Source organism: Punctularia strigosozonata (assembly GCF_000264995.1).
Source record: "Punctularia strigosozonata HHB-11173 SS5 unplaced genomic scaffold PUNSTscaffold_7, whole genome shotgun sequence".
NCBI lineage: Eukaryota > Fungi > Basidiomycota > Agaricomycetes > Corticiales > Punctulariaceae > Punctularia > Punctularia strigosozonata.
The window spans coordinates 831,751-850,104 of record NW_006767439.1 but is presented as its reverse complement, the minus strand read 5'-3'; the positions used below and the strand labels follow the sequence as shown (position 1 = coordinate 850,104).

The 18,354-nt window shown below is 53.2% G+C and overlaps 5 protein-coding genes across 5 annotated transcripts; 3 read left to right on the top strand and 2 right to left on the bottom strand.

Moving 5' to 3' along the window:
• Nucleotides 1–4,413: 4,413 nt before the first annotated feature.
• PUNSTDRAFT_120776 (uncharacterized protein) lies at nt 4,414–5,627 on the bottom strand. Its single transcript, XM_007384292.1, has 6 exons — nt 5,569–5,627; nt 5,471–5,495; nt 5,381–5,413; nt 5,239–5,310; nt 5,043–5,095; nt 4,414–4,843 (listed from the first exon to the last, which is right to left on the bottom strand). The coding sequence occupies exons 1-6, from the start codon at nt 5,611–5,613 to the stop codon at nt 4,556–4,558; spliced, it is 516 nt and encodes a 171-aa protein (XP_007384354.1). The 5' UTR covers nt 5,614–5,627; the 3' UTR covers nt 4,414–4,555.
• Nucleotides 5,628–6,094: 467 nt separating this feature from the next.
• Nucleotides 6,095–9,848, top strand: PUNSTDRAFT_144010 (uncharacterized protein; the record flags this gene model as incomplete). The annotated part of the gene is made up of 6 exons (XM_007384291.1): nt 6,095–6,208; nt 6,262–8,237; nt 8,515–8,794; nt 8,885–8,980; nt 9,032–9,691; nt 9,747–9,848. 6 exons carry the CDS (start codon nt 6,095–6,097, stop codon nt 9,846–9,848), a joined length of 3,228 nt encoding a protein of 1,075 aa, XP_007384353.1.
• Nucleotides 9,849–11,714: 1,866 nt separating this feature from the next.
• On the bottom strand, nt 11,715–12,257 carry PUNSTDRAFT_68915 (uncharacterized protein; the record flags this gene model as incomplete). Its single annotated transcript, XM_007384290.1, has 1 exon — nt 11,715–12,257. A coding segment is annotated over one exon (543 nt), but the record flags the coding sequence as incomplete, so codon positions are not given.
• Nucleotides 12,258–14,770: 2,513 nt separating this feature from the next.
• On the top strand, nt 14,771–16,590 carry PUNSTDRAFT_103264 (uncharacterized protein; the record flags this gene model as incomplete). Its single annotated transcript, XM_007384289.1, has 7 exons — nt 14,771–14,957; nt 15,012–15,154; nt 15,206–15,462; nt 15,518–15,688; nt 15,741–15,830; nt 15,885–16,258; nt 16,315–16,590. Exons 1-7 carry the CDS (start codon nt 14,778–14,780, stop codon nt 16,588–16,590), a joined length of 1,491 nt encoding a protein of 496 aa, XP_007384351.1. The 5' UTR covers nt 14,771–14,777.
• Nucleotides 16,591–16,961: 371 nt separating this feature from the next.
• On the top strand, nt 16,962–17,433 carry PUNSTDRAFT_68422 (FKBP-like protein; the record flags this gene model as incomplete). The annotated part of the gene is made up of 4 exons (XM_007384288.1): nt 16,962–17,042; nt 17,108–17,162; nt 17,219–17,259; nt 17,314–17,433. Coding segments are annotated over 4 exons (297 nt in total), but the record flags the coding sequence as incomplete, so codon positions are not given.
• Between the last annotated feature and the right edge of the window lie 921 nt (nt 17,434–18,354).

Here is an 18,354-nt window from a genome sequence, read left to right as displayed (position 1 = left end):
ATGTTATATCGCTACTCACGAGAATAAAGTTTACTGACCAAGGTAACAAGGCCCGAAACCTCCTACTCCACCGATAGCTGGAAGAAGGAAAATCAAATCAACAACTGTGGAGATTTTGGCAATTCGATTCATACAGTACTTTTTATGTTTTTGACGAAACCGACCATTTCACCAAGCTGATCCGAGTTGTAAGGAATCGTCGAATCTTTGGATGTCATGACATCTGTACATCTGTGGTTTACTCGCGACCTCTGTGACTTATCGTTATAGTACGTACCCATGCCAGCATATGACAGCAGAGCAACAACCTCATGGACGAGTCCCTGTTCGACGTCGCGTTTCAGCGGGAAGTACTCCCAGTGTGTCCTACTCATATTCAGGAGCTGCGCGTCATCATCTTATCGTACGTTACCAGTAGTGGGCTTCAAGTTCGTGCTCTGGGGCGTTTTTCGTCAACAAAAATCGAGTTTGATAGCGAAGGAGGATACTCACTGATGTGCGAGATATTCCGAACGCCGTTTATTTCAACAAGCATCCCTCCAGTGTAGTAGGTATTCAGCCAAAACAGGCATCTGGTCTGGTGAGCTCTTCAGCAGGCGAGTTGATAATGGTGAAATAGCAGTTGGCTTACATCGTGATCAACGTAATAATACCATACCTCGGATGTGCCTTGGTATTCATCCAGTTCTAGAACCAACTCTATGTTCTTTGGCATCTTGCATTTGTGCAATTCCTTGGCTGCCGAGATGCGTTTCGCATTTGCTTCGATGATATCGCTTACGCGATCATCATACATCCATGCGTCTGTCAAAATACGCTACCATGAACGTTGTTATCATGTCTCGATCTATTAGCGGCGTGAGATAGCTGGTACTTACTTCGTGAGGATTCCAGAAGTACGTGCATCCTTCTGGATGCGCGACTGCGGCCCATCCTCTCGGCAACGTTCCTCTGCAAAAACCATGAAACAGGGATGGAGAAACCAGAGAGGAGCTTACCTCTCGAATAATGTAGTCACTGGCTTGATGTGTTCTATTGTCGTCTCTGTTGGGCTAAAGGCAAGTTGATTCAGCACAAGTAACATATATGGCTGGAGAGAAACGCAAGGACGATCAAGAAGCTCTAGTACTTATGCACTCGAAACAGAAAACCATAAGATGTATGCGACAAGCAAACTCACATGCATACATTTCGCTCGTATCTGCGTATATACTCCGTTGTGATGGGTCGTATACCATGACGTCTGAGTTCGTCGCAGTCTGTGGAGCAAGCGTGGCAGGGCGATTCTTCCATGGGCACAGGTGACGAGGAACTTGGAATGTCAACCTGAAAATAACAGTTTTAACACGCGGATACCGCTTTGTAGGGTATCGAAACGCACAGAACGTACATGTTCATGCACCGATTGAATTGATGTCTGGCCTGCAAGCGATGTCCCTCCAAAACTGGTCGCGCTCCGGAAGGATGAGGCAGGCGACGCAGTACGCCGTATCGGTAGGCCTAGCCATCCCGCTGATCCACTTAATGCAGGATCTTCCGTCGTGCCATGAACGAAGCTACGGGAGAGACTTCGGCCGCGTGTGAGGAATGCAGCTTCAGGCGCTTGCACGTGGCCAGCCTCCGAGGTATGTGTGCCTGATGATGCATGCGCATCGAGATCGTTATGTTCGACATCAGTCTCTCCAACCTGAAGGAATTCCACTGAAGGGTTCGACCGAACGCTGGAGAAGCGTCGGTTCCTAGAGCCGGATCCCAAATCCAAATCGTAAGGATGGACGTCGTCATCGTCGTTTGCTCCTGTGATAGAGACAGCTGGAATCGGTGGATCGGCGGGAATATTTGCCAACTCGCGCGTTGCGTTCAGAGCTTTGGCAGCGGTGGGAGGGTGGAGCCATCCGGTCAAGTCCTTAGGAGGATCGTTATGAAGATGAGGGACTAGATTATCTCCAGGATGTAGGGTTTGCGATCCGGATGCAAGGGTGATTTCTGGAGTCGAATGCCAAGCACCCGAACGCGCAGGAGTGTTTGTCATAGGCCGCCCATGCGTGCCAACCCCCAACGGAATATGCGTAAGCGGCTCGGACCATTGGAAACCTTGGGGCTCGTCTTGGTTCCAGAACGACTCCGTATTCAGGTGAGATGGAACATTGCTCGCGCATACAACCACGGTATGCCGAACTCTTTCGCCAGCGGGATGTATATATCGCGTCCTGGCAATGCTGACATCATCTGCGTGCGTCCCGGAGGCGTGGCTGCCAATGTGGGGCAGTTGTTTGAACGTCGTGTAGCGCAAGAGATAGCGGACACGTGCGTAGAACTTGAGGATAAGATTCAGAGCGAGGCGGATTGCCCTCGAAGCTATCGTCACGCTCTTCAGCAGGCGGACCACGAGGATGTGGACGAGTTGCGAGGATCTGCGATGCGATAATGCCATGTCGCGGGATAACGAGGAGACTGACGGCGAGGGCGTGAGGGGTTTAGATCATACAAGAGATGCACCGATAGCCAAGACCGTGTATAGCACCGCCCATGAGCGTCGCCTTCTTCCGTTTATGAATATCTGCTATGGCACAAGCCGAGGCTCCCGTGACCTCCGGGCAGGCCGAACGGAAAATAGCCCTCCTGCTCTATGCGGATGCCTGAGTTTGCAGCAAGCTCCTTTGGGCCCTCGGTGTGTGAGGAGGACGCGGTGCCTCGCACACATGGATCCTGAGATCTCACCGATCGGATCATCCGCCGATGGAGTTGCGCGTCTCGTACAACTTCCAGGTCTGCGTAAAATAGTATGTCCCCAAACGAGGTAGTGAGTAGGGGATCATTTGCGTGTCTGCGCACGAAAGGCGCGCAGAAGAAGTTTCTCCATCAGAAGACCCATAGCCATTGCTTCATTCAACGAGGCTGGGCAAGCTTGTCGTGGAGGGTTCTCAACTGGAAGCAACCGTGGGAACTACATAACATGGTGGCTATATTTGCCCTGTCGAACCGAGGTGTTGCCTCGACAGTGATAGTTAACGATTGCCATCCAGCAGTTATAGTACGCACTCAATCGCGTCTATCAACTGAAGATGCACTGGTAGTGCCAGCATAATCAACGGTCACAGTCAGTGCGCCTAAGCACATTCGCGTACACCACCGATCATTTTCACTGACAAATTTCTCTCGAAAACATATCCGCACACATGAAGTTATTGCCAGGCGACCAACACTATCAGACCTTCCGTTGTTATTGGCGCTGAAGGATCCGCGGGGCTGGCCTGTTATGATCGAGGCACACACGCCCAGGACCTTCGGACGGATCTGAGGTATGCGATACCTTTGGGATGCCCGTTGCGATAGCACGCTGAACACTGTCCTCAAGCAGTTCAGCAAGGTCCAAACTTGCCTTTATGATGGTCGCGTTTCAGTTATGCGCTGGAGGCAATCGTATAACGCCGCTGGTCCCGGCTATCCTGTGGCAGTTGTATCTTATCATCTTCTCGGAGCGTCCATGATCATTCCCTCGGATCATCGAAACCCAGTCCAGTAGTTGTCGAGTACCAAGTGTCCATGATACAGCAATAAGATTGGACTACACAAAGATAATCTGGATGTTCTTCGGAAACTCTTCTTCCGTACAGAGTGCTGAGATATCTGGGCAGAGATGTAATCACCTGCTATGCGAACCTTACATAGGTCAGGGTATATAAAGCGTGGATTAGGGAAATGCTCGTACTACTCAAAGGTCGGTCATGCGCAGAAGGCAGTACGATGAATTATCTCTGCTGCGCAAAAACAGCTTTGGAGCAGCTTCAAGACGAGAAGAAGTGAGTCTGAGGGCGAGCATTCTCCTGACGAGGTGCTGTTAGATCTACATAGCAAGCACATCACCTGAGCGTTTGTCGTCCAATCATACCAATCTTGTGGAGTGATAGTCTATTCTTGAACTCTTGGTCGGGAAGCCTCGGGTGACGTGGTCGTGGAGGCGAAGTCTCAGGTGACGCTATATCACAGTGGAAGTCGGCGTTACCGTCTGCATCGGGCTTGGAGCTAGCGATGCCATAAGGCGCCCCGGAAAGGCTTCTCTATGCATAACCAGCCCGGAATCAAAGATTCGTGAAGTCGGATATGGCACATGATATGAAACCTACAATGCACTCGGAAAACACGGCATTCAATCCCAGGTTAGGCAATGACTCTCGAAATGAACGTAGCAGGATTGGAACAAAGACCGCATGATATGATCTGGAACCCTGCCAGTAACGATAAATCTGAATCTGAACGTTCGCATCGCTGAAGGCAGGCAAGAAGTCGACGCTATCGTATTCCGCTGGTATCCGCTGGGATCAACCTAGATGTAAACCTGGATCCATAGCTGCGGATCAAGAGCGCACGATTCATCAGTCAATGAGCATTAGAGAACAACAGCATCCCACCAAAATAGGTCTGGCATTACCCACTTCTCATTCAAATGACAGGAGTTCCTTCTAATATATCTACAATTCTAACCCTTCCACGCATCCCTCAGACGGCACGGATGATCCAGTTGCCACCATCAGAGGCAGGAAAAGACAAGGAACTAACTTCCTCCACGGTTCACAGCCCGGGGAGACCACGGTTGCGGCTGGTCGCTCCCTGGCACCATGGCTTTCCAAGGATTTGGGCTGGGTGCCGCGGCCTCTTTCACGTTGACTTCGTCCGGGATTTGGTTTCGGGTCGGCGGTGTTTGTTGCGATTTAGGCGCCTCGACAGACAACTGGAGATCCGAGGATTGCGCGAGACGCGAGGCTTCCTCTCTGCGCGACTGCTCTAGCAAAGCTACGTTACGAGCGACGCGCTCGCGTCGCACGAGGTCAGCTTGCAGTTCCTGCGTGGCGCGTGTCAGTTAATTGACAGATGAAACATGATGGATGCAAGGAGTGAGTCCGGTGCTGTCCGCGCCTGACGGAAGTTGGGAAGTATGGAAGCGAAGGAAGAATGATGTGAGAAATACGAAGTATAACGTGCACGGCAGCGGTCGTACGTCAGGAGGAGATAGCCTGTGGGGCGATGACAACAGCACTCACCTCTATGGTGGGAGGGTTCCGTCGCGTGTGTGTCATCCACATCTGCCATTGCACTACAACAAAGGGAAGATAAACGTCTATTCCGTTTAGTCCCGCCAGTGGAGATTATTGACGGGGTACATAATGACCCATGCTCCGTGTCGAGCGGACCACGCCAGATGTGCGTAGCCAGAGGGCGGAGAAAATGGGCACGCACCAGGTAATGTATTCCAATTGAGCATGGAACCCGAGTCCTTGTATTTCACCATCCTCTTCGGCCGTTCTGGAGCTGATACCACTCTGTCAGCGAGGACCAAGATGGGTGGCGTCGTCCCACCACCGCGGACAGCCTTCCGCACCTAGGGGATTAGGGTACTCAAAGAACCGGTTTCCTGTGCATACACGTGAGGAGCCTACTCGCGAACATGAGAACACACTGAGCAGCTGACCTTGCAGATCCCTTCCTACCATGTTCTGTGAGCACCAGGATTAAGACGGTAAGCCATCATCGAGGAGCGACGGCACGATGCGTAGAACACAGACATACAGGCGCCATTATGCGCTGCCATAAACGTCGAACAATGCCGGACATGACTGTTGAATTCTAAAATGTCTAAGCTGGTTTAGGAGAAAACCCTTGTCCGAATGGCGGTCATAGCTGAAGCCAAGAAACTTGGGACTGGAGGTCACTGAGGTCGTCACGGCGCCTATTGATTGTGGCTGTACGTTGTAGCACAGCCTTGACCGCAGCCTCTCCTTGGGCGACTGCAAAGTCCGGGGCTGCTTCCCACTGGACTCGATACTCATATCACTGTCAGATGCCGCCATTTACATATCTCATATCGAGACCCATTGCTGGCCGCTGCCCACGTATGGCGACATGCGACGTGTTGATGCGAGTCAAGGGCCTTTCGACTCACCCTTGACGTCGCATAGCGGTTCCGGCGCATTGCCCCCGTGTCAACGTCTGGATGACTAGTATTCGAAGAGCGGAATTCATAAACAAGAAAGCTCGCGCCAGCGAAGGCTCGAAAGTAGTCGTATTTTTTCTCCAGTCAAGAGTGTTCTCGTCCATGTCGGCAAACATGACGTTCCCCAAGCTTGACTGCTTCCATACAGCGGTCGTCGTTCTACCACCTGAATCGGTTCAGAGGACCGTCAATCTTCTGCGCTCATGCAACGATAAAGTAAGCTCTTCTATTCTGACTACTATATGCATGCTTATGTCTGTATAAATCAGAGCTTTCCGCGGTGGACGTCCCACATCACTATGCTCTTCCCCTTCGTAGATCCCTCAGCCCTACCAGTAGCCGCGCATATGCTTCGCGAAGTCTCTTCCGCCACGCCATTTCACCTATCACTCGATCACGTCGAAGCATTTTCTCAGAAGGAGTATGACACCGTTTACTTAGCCCCGTCCAGTGATACAGCCCGCCATATACAAAATCTCTGGAACAAGCTCAGCACCGTAGCCGGCTACAAGGGTCGCGCGTTTGTGCCCCACCTCAGCCTCGGTCAGGCCCAGAAGCAACGACACACCGACCATCAGCGGAAGGATGAAGGGCCTCAACGAGCTCCTATCAACTTCCTTCGAGAACAAGGGCAAGCTCTGCTGGTAAACTCAGGCGGATCAATTTCTTGGGATGTGACTACTATTTTCATCCTCAAGAAGGACCATCAGGGCGAGGGGAAGATGAAGGTTTACGATCAAATACCGCTGTATGGGGCTCAAGCCTCTTCGGTTTCGATTGCCCCTGAATCCCCCCTCACGTTCACCTGCACGCCTAACGGAGACTGGGGATCTACTTTAGAGAACACCAAGACATCCTCGACAGCTGGCGACCTACAACGCCTGAGATTGGCAACCTACAACGTCCTTCATGACCCACATCATCCAGCCACAGAACGCTTTTCTCTCCTTGAACGAGCCATCGTATCACTTTCATTCAACGATGTGTTGTGTCTTCAAGAGGTACCAACCGACTTGCTCCCGCGTCTCCTGGGATCTCTTATTATCAAAGAGCAATACACCTTTTGTACCCACTCCCCGACCAGTGTCATGCCCAACGCCAGGAACATCGTCGTTCTCTCTTCAGGGAGGGTTCCATTCGCATGGAAGCAGATCTCTCTGGGGGCTAACAGGCACAAGAACGCTGCTGTACTGACGCTCAACCTGAACGCACAACGAGAAGCAATCGCGCAGACTCAACGGCACCTCATCCTCGCTGTGGTTCATTTCACCGCCGGGAGCGAACCATCCCAGGTCCAGTCACGCGAGCGCGAGGCGTCGGCGCTTGTTTCCTACCTTCGGGCTTCCCACCCCTCTGACGACTGCGTCATCGCAGGAGACATGAACCTGAAGGGGGAAGGGCTACCCAAGACCATGGAAGACCATTTCGTGGATGCCTGGACCATCGCGAGCTCTACATCTTCCCGCGGAACGGACTCAGGGATGACGTACGAACCAGCGAGGAATGGACTGGCTTCAGAGACGACGAGGTCGGATCAGCAAGCTTTTCGATATGATCGGATATGTATCAGGAAGGGCAGCAGGCTCAAGGTACATGACCTACATGTCCTCAATGAGAGCAGCGAAGAGCCGGCAAGCGACCATTGGCCGCTCATGGCAGACCTGGCCTGGGAGGAGTTTCCGCCGGCTCCAGCGGCTAGTATCGCACCTCAGGAGGGCACGAACACGGAGCCTCATCATTCTGCATCCTATCCGTCGCCGAACATCTCGGATCAGCTGCCCTTGACGCCCGACGACGTGGAGTTAGACGCTTTTGTGAAGAATCGTGGAGGATATCCATCAGAGGCACAGGATGGCGCCAGAACGGTGGCTGCGCTCCTTCTACAGCGTGTTCTGGCTGGCTCCAACTCATCAAGTCGTTTCCCATCCCTCGCTTCTTTGAACATTCCATCTCTTCCATTGCCTTCAGGAGTGCAAATTGTCACCGAAGTGGTCGGATCTCGAGCCCTTGATGTGGACACCGCATATAGCGATATCGACATCCTAGCGGTAGGCAATCTGGCCTTGAACACGTTCTTTGAGTTATCGAAAGCCCGCATCCGGGAATGGAACACGATCTGCTCCGCAGACGAAATGATTGCGCTGAAGAGGCATGTTCGAGATGCTGCCGTGCAGATGATGAAACTCGAGACAAGGAACGTCTCGGTCGACCTCCAGTACGCGCCAGCGGCGCGGGTTCTAGGAAGGTTCGTCGTCTGCCCTCAACAAGTCCATGCAAGTCATAACGCTTTTGTGCACCATGGCTGTCTCCAGATGGCACGGACTTGGGGATGTCCCAGCTTCGGACAGCGTATTTTCTTTGCCACCGGCGACTCTGCGAACTCTGAACGCTCATCGTGAGAATATCTACCTCCGCCGTCGAATACCTGCGCCAAGTTGGCCCGGGTTCAGACTCGCACTTCGGGCACTGAAAATCTTCTGCGATTGTCGAGGTATATCTCCGGGACGCTCAGGTTATCTAAGTGGCACCCACCTCATCATTTTGCTTGCTCGTATCGTGACACATGACCCTGATAACGCGAGATGCAAATCAGGGTATGCACTGCTCAAAACCTTCTTCGACGAATATGCCGAGTGGAGTTGGGAAGACAACGATGTGGCAATACCGCATGAAGGTCCGGAGATGACCGTGTACAAACGCACTGCCAGGGAACCCATGGCAATCCTCTCTAGCCAACGTCCAGTGATCAATGTCGCGACCTCGGCCTCGGTACCGACGGTCCGCGTTGTTCAGCAAGAGTTCGTACGTGCTCGCACAATGCTAGCGCAGGGTGTATCTTGGTCTCAAATCTGCGGAACCTCGGATGACGCTGTTCAAGATTTCTTGTGCCAGTATCGCAGTTACGTTCAGCTTGAGCTAAGCTTCTGGGGTGCTGGTATGCGTCGCATCCAGGCGCTCGTAGGTTTCGTCGAATCTAGGCTTGTCAGGGTGTGTCTCCCTTCACAATCCGTAGGCATAAATTGACGGAACACTTACTAGCTACTCCTTTCTCTACATGCGAGCGGTAATACTACGCGTCTTTGGCCAAAGCCCTTCATGCATAAGAGCGAACGCGACGATCGTGGACAGAATCAGAGCAGCCTGCGACTGTTCTATTACGTGGGGACAGCGACTTCGTCCTCTTTCCTATCCATAGTCCGTCTGCAGGAGTTCGAGGACATGGTCACACAAAGCAGCTATTACAATCCAGAGGAGGCATTCGTTTCTGTCAGCGTGGTAGAGCGGGCAAGACATTCGGAGGACCTTGTGCTTGTCAGCGAACTATCACTCGCCGACACAGAGGAGGACGATGATAGTGATACGGTTACAAACGCAGACGTCGCCTCTCCATTGGGGAACGTACGCGAGCCCATAGCCCCGGGACCTCATGAAGACGATTTCTTCCTTCGGGGAACAAAGCCTTCGAAGACCAAGGTTCACGCGAAGGATCAAGTAGGTTCCGGGACGGGAGATCTACGCACACATCCATCAGAAGGCAACAAGGCCAAGTTGCGCACGAGCGCAGACGTCTATAACCGCCTGATGTGGGACCCTATGGTCAATGCTGGAGATTACGTGGTGGGATATGAAGACCGTTTTCTCGGTTATCAGGAGGTAGCTCTGATAGGCTGGAAGCGGGATATTGAAGATGAGGCCTTCGTACGCCGACGCTTACAATAACCTTCCCCATAACTACTAAAGCGCTTTCCTACAGATACCTTTCCATCGCGTGGTTCGGTTCAGGCGCAAATCGGACAATGTCATCATCTGGGATCGGAGGTCCAGAATTGACCGCGTCTTCGGCAGTGGCGGCTAGATTCAGAATATCTATCTACGTGTTAACGTGAATGAGGATTACTATGCACGCGAGCCTGGTACGGAGATAAGTGAAATCAACCAAGCGCGGACGGAATCATGACGGTCACTTCGAAAGCTCGTCTGCCGCGCTCTGTCGGGAGATTTCTTTCGGTTGTCCTGTGTTCGGCGGGATGGTAGTGTTTTGCCGGGCAAGGTCGCTTGGATGCGGCGGAAGAGGTGAATACCATGGGAATGTGCGGAACATGCTGGGGTTCATGGTAGGGCGCGCTGCAAAAGTTGTGAAGGGGGACATCATAGCCCCCGGCCCGCTTGGTCCGAACATGGTCATACTCGATTGGGGCATATGCGTTGCGGGACCGCCGTAGGGGAATGGCGATGGTGGAACACCCGGATACGGATAGGTGCCAGAGGATGGGCCCTGCATGAAGGGGGGAGGCAGAACTTGCATCGAAGGGCCTTGAGCATGAGGTATCGCTGTATTACTGTCTAGGAACTGATTGCGTTTATTGGCGTCCCCACCTTGAGGCTGGAAATGCCTATAAGATCTCAGGCCTACATCCAGGGTGCCTGTGAACGCATCATTCTTGCCTTCTGCCTCGGAAGCACCACGACCCATTGGTTGCAGGTCGTGCACGGCAGCAGCATTGAACCACGAGGGGGGCGCCTCCTGGCTTGCCCCGGAGCCCTCACTGCCAGACTGGAGCACTTGTCCATACTGCCGGGCACCGGATGGGAAGGTCGACTGACTTATCAACCGTAGACGGGAGTCAAACTCGGGCTCCCCGGCGGACGAAACCATAACACCAACAGCAGAGTGTTGAGGAATGTCCTTGGGTATCTGGGAATGCTGAGAATCGTTGCCCTGGGTAGGTGAGCGGATCCCCGATCGTTCATTCTCCAATCGTCCTTCCTCCACCCGTTCTTGATGCTCCGCGATGTCTTTCTGCAACTGTTCCAACCGCAATCGACGTTCCTTCTCTGCTACTTCTGCTCTTGCTCGCCTTCTCTCTCCGGTCCTCACGTATTTCTCGTAACTTTCTGGTCCAGCCTCAAACTTCGCTTTAAGCTGAGCTACAGTCTTGGTGCACCGGTCAGAAAGGGACAAATTTGTACTCTGGTTTACTCGTACTTTGTTTGCGGGTTCTCGCGCATGCTCCGACATGAGCTCGAAATCCTTACCATAAGCCTGGAGGAGCTGGATGAACTCCACTAGCAGAGCACCTCAGCAGCGTAATATATGTCAATTTTACGGTGCACGTACGGTCCTCTCTCGATTCCTGGTACCAAGCTGGCTCTTCATCCCTTTGCCTCTCCTTTTTCTTACGTGATTTAGACTTCTCCGCAGGAGGAGGCGTGGGTTCTGCAGACGTAGGAACGGCTTTTGGTTTGCGCCCTGGCTTTCTGCCCCTCTTGGCCGGTCGTGCCTCAGGCTCCTGGAACAGTATTGAGCGGAGAAGGAGAAATATACGAAGAGCGCGAGAACCTCTTCGTCTCCGTCCTCTTGGTCTTGCCCCACTGCCACGGCACGGGAAGTTGGTGCCGTACGTCTACGTCGAGTCTTCCCCTCGGGCTCCGGGGTCGGGGTGGATACGGGCGTGTCTTCCAGGGGACCACTTTTCCGACGAGACGTAGCAGGCGCCTCCGTTTTGCGACCGCGTGTCTTCCGAACGGAAACTTCGGCGTCGTGTCTGCGTATGTCGGTGAGCAGGGCGTTGCCCTTCTGCTTGCCCGTACCCTTCCCGCCCCTCTTCCGCTTCGTCGGCGCATAGTGGGTGATGACTTTGCGGAAATCGATGAGCTTCTTCTTGTGCAGATAATAGTAAGCGACGCATTGCGAAGGCGTCTTGTGAGGCAAGAAATCGGCAATGATACCGAATTGCTTCGGATGAGCCGCATACTTCTCGTTGAAGATCTCCTTCTCCTCGTCCGTCCAGTCCTCGAAGCCGCTTCGAGGAGCGTAAAAGTCGCCGGGATTATCCACAAGATTGTTAGTATCGTCGAATGAAGCCTCAACTTGTCCATGAGTCGCTGATATCATGTCGGGAATTTTCGCGACGTTGCGAAGGCACAATATGCTCGGATCAAGCATGTCCTCGTTGCCCAAGGTGGAGATGATCTGCTCCAACTCCAAATCTGAACGAACGGCATCTCCGAGAGTCGCAGCTGAGCGTCGGGTCGTCCTACCGGTCGGAGCTGCTGGTAACTCTTCGGGTGGGGGTGCAACAATCTTCGGCGCAGTCTCCAGCTTCGAACATTGCTGTACCCATTTTACATGAAGAGCCAGATACTCCTCTCGAAGGCGCTTGATCTTAGCGTCGAGCATTTCCTCCTTCTGAGCAAAGTACTGGGCCAGCGAAGATGCCGCCCGCGGGTAGGTCGCTTGCTGCCTAGCTTCGGATCGAGCCATAACCTCTGCTACGACGTCGGTCGTCTCTCGTCGCTTCAGCGCGTCTACATCCGCATCTTTAACCTTTTCCCGGTTGGCCATTATCACCGGATTGCGAACCTGGGCATCAGCAATGTGTTTCGGCGGGAAGTCGACGTGCAGGCGTTTCCAAACGACGTATCGAAGCGCCTCCGCCATTGTACGCGGATCAATGTTCGTAGGCGGCGAGGCTTCGCCCGCGCCACTGTCCTGGGGAAGTTCCTGCAAAGGTGAACGCGCTAATAAGGGCTTTGGCTCCTTGGAGACCTTTGCGTCTGCGGGCATCGCGGACGGGTGTGACTTGCGATTCTGAGTAGGCGATGCCGATCGCGGGTGAGGATCGGTCACCACCTCCATTCTGTTTTTCTCTGCACCCCTAGTTTCTGTGGCTTTGACCGCTGCAGCAGGTGCCTGTTTGCCGCCGGTACCAGTCCGACCGCTATCAGGAGCATCAGAGACTTTAGCAGGCATAGGCACATGGTCTGCGGTAGCGGAAAGGGTAAGAGAAGGATCAGGATCAAGGGCAGACATAGAAGATCCAGGAGCAGAGGCGGGGTGAGGAGACACAACTTCAGGGCCACCGTCACGGTGTACCACGTGACCAGGAGCAGCAGAAGAAACCGACTCTGAAACAGGTGCAGCGCTGGCGAAAGTCAACGGTCGCTCCTCGAGATCTTCAGAAGGCTCCGAGGAAAGATCTGGAGTCGTTCGCATGGCAGCTTCCCTAGCGGCTATTTGGGAGGAAGACTGAGGGTCCGGCCGCTGACCCCACGTGTTGGTCCCATTGACACCTGAAGGCGGTTCAGACGGTGGTAGGAGGACATTAGAATGGCTCACTGACTTCTACGCGCATCGCTTCGGTTCCAAACTCCTTTCTGGTTCGCTGAGTCAGACGGCGGGCTCCCTTGGGGAAGTGAAGGAGCATGAGAGGACAGTGGCAGTCCATTACCAGTACCTGCCGGCCCGGTCGTCTCATTGGATGAACGTGGGCTCGACGTCAAACCGTCCGGACGAGGAAGCTGCGTGTTCACTGCAGCAGGTTTCGGAAACATATTATGTCCACGCTCGCGAATCGAGGTTCCTGCTTGTTGACGAACGTACGCAAACAGGTCAGCCTGTGCCGCCAGAGGAGCCCTAGGTGCTCGTGCGGAGCCCTGAGGTTCCTTAGCGTTGGATCTAGATATATCGGAGGACATTGAAGAAGATCGCGAGTTGAGCCTCTTGCGCGGATGTTCGAATAGGGGCCGTCCAGATCCAGGAGTACGAGATGATCCCTCTGCCGGGTCGGTGGCGTCACGAGAATATATGATATTTCGCGGTGGAGCGGGAGGAGATATCGGAGGCGCACGATGGGATGCATTGCTGAGAGTGCGCTCGCGAGCGGGGGGCGGTCGCTGGTACAGCCAGGGCGTAGACTCGTAGGATTCACGTTCGGGCGTGTAAGCGCCACGGTAATTTTCCCACGAATCTTCGGCGCGCTGCCACGCGCCGTATGGGCCGCGACCATCCGCCGCTTGGGCTTCGCGGTGGTAATCGCCACGGTACTCGTGGTTAGGGTAATAATCCGCTTCATAATGGTCAGGATATGGCCTCCGCGCCTCAGTAGGCCTTGAGCGCTCATATGGGCTGAATGGCATGACATCAGACAGGATGAAAGGGAAGGCCCGAAATGCAACCCACTCTTCCGCACGGCTGGAATCTTCGCGATGCGTATGCCTCCAGGATGCGGACGGTTCAAACGCTCTGTTAGTAGGGGATTCACGCATGCGTGTGTCTCGGTAGGTCCAGTCACCCGGGGGAGGAGGAGGCCGAGGCCAGTCCACTGATTCGGACCGCCATGCAGTTGTTTCGTTGATCTCTCGACCTCTCGGTGGGTAATAGCGCTCATCATCCGATTCATGCGACCAGGAAGGCTGCCGAGACGGTGGGTAATGGTTTGGCCGGTAAGGGACTGCATACTCGTCGCGACGGTATGGAGGCATCCCGGGTGAATATGGATCGGCGTAAGGAGTATAACTTCGGGAGGTGCTTGGTGTTGGATCCCGGGAGCGTTCCGGAAGCCCCTGAGCTCTCTAAGAGTGGGAAACATAATGCATGAGAGTTCCTTCAGTATGCACAGCGATTGCACTGACCTCATAGTTCATGTGTTGGGCGTGCATGAGTCGAGGGTCATCATGGTTATAGGCCATGGTGAAGAACGGAGTCCGAACAAGCCAAGAGCCCTAGATTTCGTTGTATATCACAAAGAAAGCAGTTGCAAAGATCAGCCCATGCAAAACTTAAGGAGAACACACTGCCGACACTTGCGTCCTGAGTGTAGCAGAGGAAGGAAGATAGATGAAAGACCCGGTGGTGGAGGCAAGGGGAAATGGAACTCCGACACCCGCAAAAGGCAATTATCCACAACGAATCCTCCTCAATTTCGCTGGCCACGGTCGCGTCAGCTTCACCTGGCACCAACTGTTTGTAACTCCTCTCGAGATTCCGGGCAGACTCGATGCCATGAACATGGCGCGTGTGCGACCAGTCGACAACGAATTGATAACAACAGTCACTCGCCCGCGTATCCTGGCATCGTACTGGGCCATAATCCTCCTCGCCGTACCTTTATGGTGGTGGGCAACTAGCATAGAGAGGTTATCCCTTCCGGAGGATGAGATATGGGATATATCAGAACAGAAGGTACCTTCGGTTGCCCGGTAGTGGCGTACTGTCACCCATTGAATACAGCGTTAGCTTCGGTTTCCTATTCACCTCGCGCTAGATCCAGCAGCAAGCGGTATCAAGGCGGAGGACCAGGCTGTCCAGAGGCTCCGTGCGCGGTTGCAGCAGAGGCAGGAACCTCTTGAGCTTCAAGTTGATGCCAACGCGCTGAATAGGTGCGTGCGTCTTCGAGCTTCATCTTGCAACCAATGACCCCATAACAACAGTCCAAACACGTATCACATCTCAGTAGACCCTCATATACCGGCCCCCATACTACAAGGCAGAGACGTGTCGCTGCCAGATACGACCGCATTGGAAAGACTGTCGGAACTGTTTGCTCTATACCCCGAAGAAGTTGCTTCGCATGGACACCGTGTTGCTCAGTACGCGCCTCGATACAGGCTTGCCTTCTCCTTGCTCAACGAAGATGCTGCCGAGGGGAAGGCCGCACTAACTTGGGATGTTCGCACCTCAATCACACGTGGGTCCGATATATCATCCTGCGTTCGGACTGCTTAAGCAAGCCCTATTCCTAGAACACCTCGAACCAATCCTTGAGCGACTCAGACCTTTGCACAACTTTACTATCGAGAGTCAGATCCGCTTTCACGCGCCGTTAGCGATTACGCCGCAGCCGCTAGTTGAAGGTTACGGCATCAATCCTGAAGATTTAGCTGTCTTTGTCAATTCTGCCGAATGGACCCTATGTTAGCCAATGTCACCTTTTCCACACCGCTTCCTCGACTGATAATAGTGAAGCTTCTAGCGTCTCTAATGATCCCGTGCTTCACTTTATCCTCTTCATACCTTCGGCGACCCGAAGACCATTACATATACTCGACAGCAATGGTGCGCCGCTATGCAATATCATTACCGACGCATAGATTCTTACAATAGCACCAGGATCTCCGTCGAAGTCTTCGGCATTCATCCTGCCACAATGGGGTGGCATCGTAATCTTTAATCCTCCAACAACCGAAGGGCACTTCGATTTGCCTCCACCCACTCTAGACGCACCGTTCTCCACCTTCCGGTATCAACTGTTGTCGCTGCTTGGCGTCCCTCCTCTACCTCCCTGGCTTGAAACAACAGACGCAGCGACTACTATAACGGACTGGCAACTGGATACTCTCCTTCGGCGCAGGGCCCTCGAGAACGTAAAGAACAGCGAGGAAACGCTGCAAAGCATTGCCAAACTTGTGCATCAGATCGACAACATGCCTATTGGACCGGACGTGCGCGGCGACGTACAAGGCGCGCTCAATGCGCTGGAGAAGGTACGTAATGTACACCTGTCAATCACAACCGTCCAGCTCATTTCACGTCGGCGCAGGTGTACGCCTTACGAGACTCGCCCTCGTCCGCCTTGGCGCACTCAGCGGAAGCCCTCACACTATCCTCCCGCGCCTTTTTCAACCCAGGCATGTTGGCGCTGCTATACTTTCCTGCGGAACATAAGTATGCTGTGTACATGCCACTTTTTGTTCCCATTTCTGTGCCTCTCATAGCAGCAGCTGGTCGGGAGTTCAGGAGGTGGAAGAAAGAAAGGAGGGAACGAAGGGCGCGCCAGAATGTCGCTGAGGCTCCTGCTGAAGGAACACAACTTTAATGATATCCTCGCAGTCATATGTCGCCTTCATTCTTATTATGCGTGTGTTTTGTTTGGCACCCAGTGCGTCCGATCGTGGCTGTGTCGAGTCGCTTGGTTCCTGCGTTCAAGAGTCAGAAGGCTCGGAAATCAGGACCTCCTTATTGTCTTGACTCTAGCGATGGCGAAGAAAGGCAGTAACGCTGGCAACACTGACAAGAAAACTGGGGATAAGAAAGCCAGCGGAGCGAAAAGCACTACCAAGAAGAGCGCTGCCACGGACGACTCGTCCAAGGTTCTCGTTTTACCAGAGGCATCAGCATGATGGCTCATGCTAGACACGTCTGCCCTTCCGTATATGTCCTACTTAGGCGACAGACAAAGGAAAACTGAAGCCCGCGACTGCTGTGAACGTACGACACATCTTATGCGAGAAGCATTCCAAGGCTACGGAGGCATTGGAGAAGATCCAGGTAACTTGATCATGCTCACGCTCAGATAAAATACAGAACCTTACCGAATTTTGTGTTTGCTTCAGAACGGGGAACGCTTTGACAAGGTAGCGCAGGAATATTCTGAGGATAAAGCGAAAGGTACGCGATCCCGTAATGTCGGCGACTTTGAGGTATCATTAACGTTCGCATGGCAGCCGGTGGCAGTCTTGGATGGATGACACGCGGGTCAATGGTGGTAAGGATATCCATATGCCATCTCCATCACTATCAACTACATATCCTTCTCTAGGGTCCGTTCCAAGATGCAGCCTTTGCTCTGCAGCCGTCGACGGTGGACAAACCAATATTGTCACCTTTGACGAAGACTTCGTTCGGATATCATATTATCATGGTAGAAGGGCGTCGTTAGTTGTAGGTCTGTTCTCCAATCGTCTGTTTGTCGGTGGTGCTTTCATTTGCCATTTTTTCGCGCCGTGTTAGACTCTACACTGCCTCCTAGTTTTGGGCGTCGAAGGCACATAAATCCCATCATTGGCCGGATCGTTGGATTTGCTGCATCCTAAGTTTCTGCCTGTCTTGCAGCATCAGACCGTGACGTCATCGCATACTCGCTCGAGACAACCCCCTGTTCAGTGGCTGTGGTTCAGTGGCAAATATCTGGCGAGTTTACCAGCACTGTCTCGGCGCCGCTCTTGAGAGCATGGACACGGACTCGGCAATTTACACCGACATGATGCGAGACTGGTCTTTCTGCCTTGGTCATGATCAGCTTCTCCGTGACTCCCTAACCTTTTTCACGAGTTGCTTTCTCGGAGAATTCGTCGAGGCGAACTCACGCACCGTTACGCTGTTCCGCAGACCAGAACCGTTCAATATCCTGCTGGACTACATGAGGGGATACGAGATCCGTCCTTGAATCCTCGCGCTCTGCCTGCGACGATGACGGAGGAAGTCGCTCTCAACAATCTACTGCGAGTTTACCAATTCGATGGATTACTCTCCGAACTGAAAGCATACCAAGCGCTGCAAGCCGAGAAAGCGAGGCCAGTCAAAGCTCTAAAGACCGACATATCCGCACTTTCGGATTATATCGACCTGCCAATATAGTTCGAGAGCATTATCAACGACAACGTCCCCGAGCATGTCCAAATACGCTCATCAGGGATCGGTCAACGGGGATGGCGCATTTCGATTTGTACTGATCCAGGCGTCGAATATCGAGCTGAGGCATGGCTCTCGACAGCAACCTGCTTGATGAAGCCTCGCTGAATACATATACAGTCGAACACCTCATAATGCATAGGGTGATAATGCATCGGTTTTGGCCTGT

Coding starts and splice junctions, on each gene's coding strand:
- PUNSTDRAFT_120776 (XM_007384292.1), bottom strand. CDS start 5,613: ATGTCCGGCATTGTTCGACGTTTATGGCAGCGCATAATGGCGCCT. Junction 5,496..5,568: donor GGCAGCGCATAATGGCGCCT/GTATGTCTGTGT, acceptor TGGTGCTCACAG/AACATGGTAGGAAGGGATCT. Junction 5,096..5,238: donor CAATTGGAATACATTACCTG/GTGCGTGCCCAT, acceptor CCTTTGTTGTAG/TGCAATGGCAGATGTGGATG.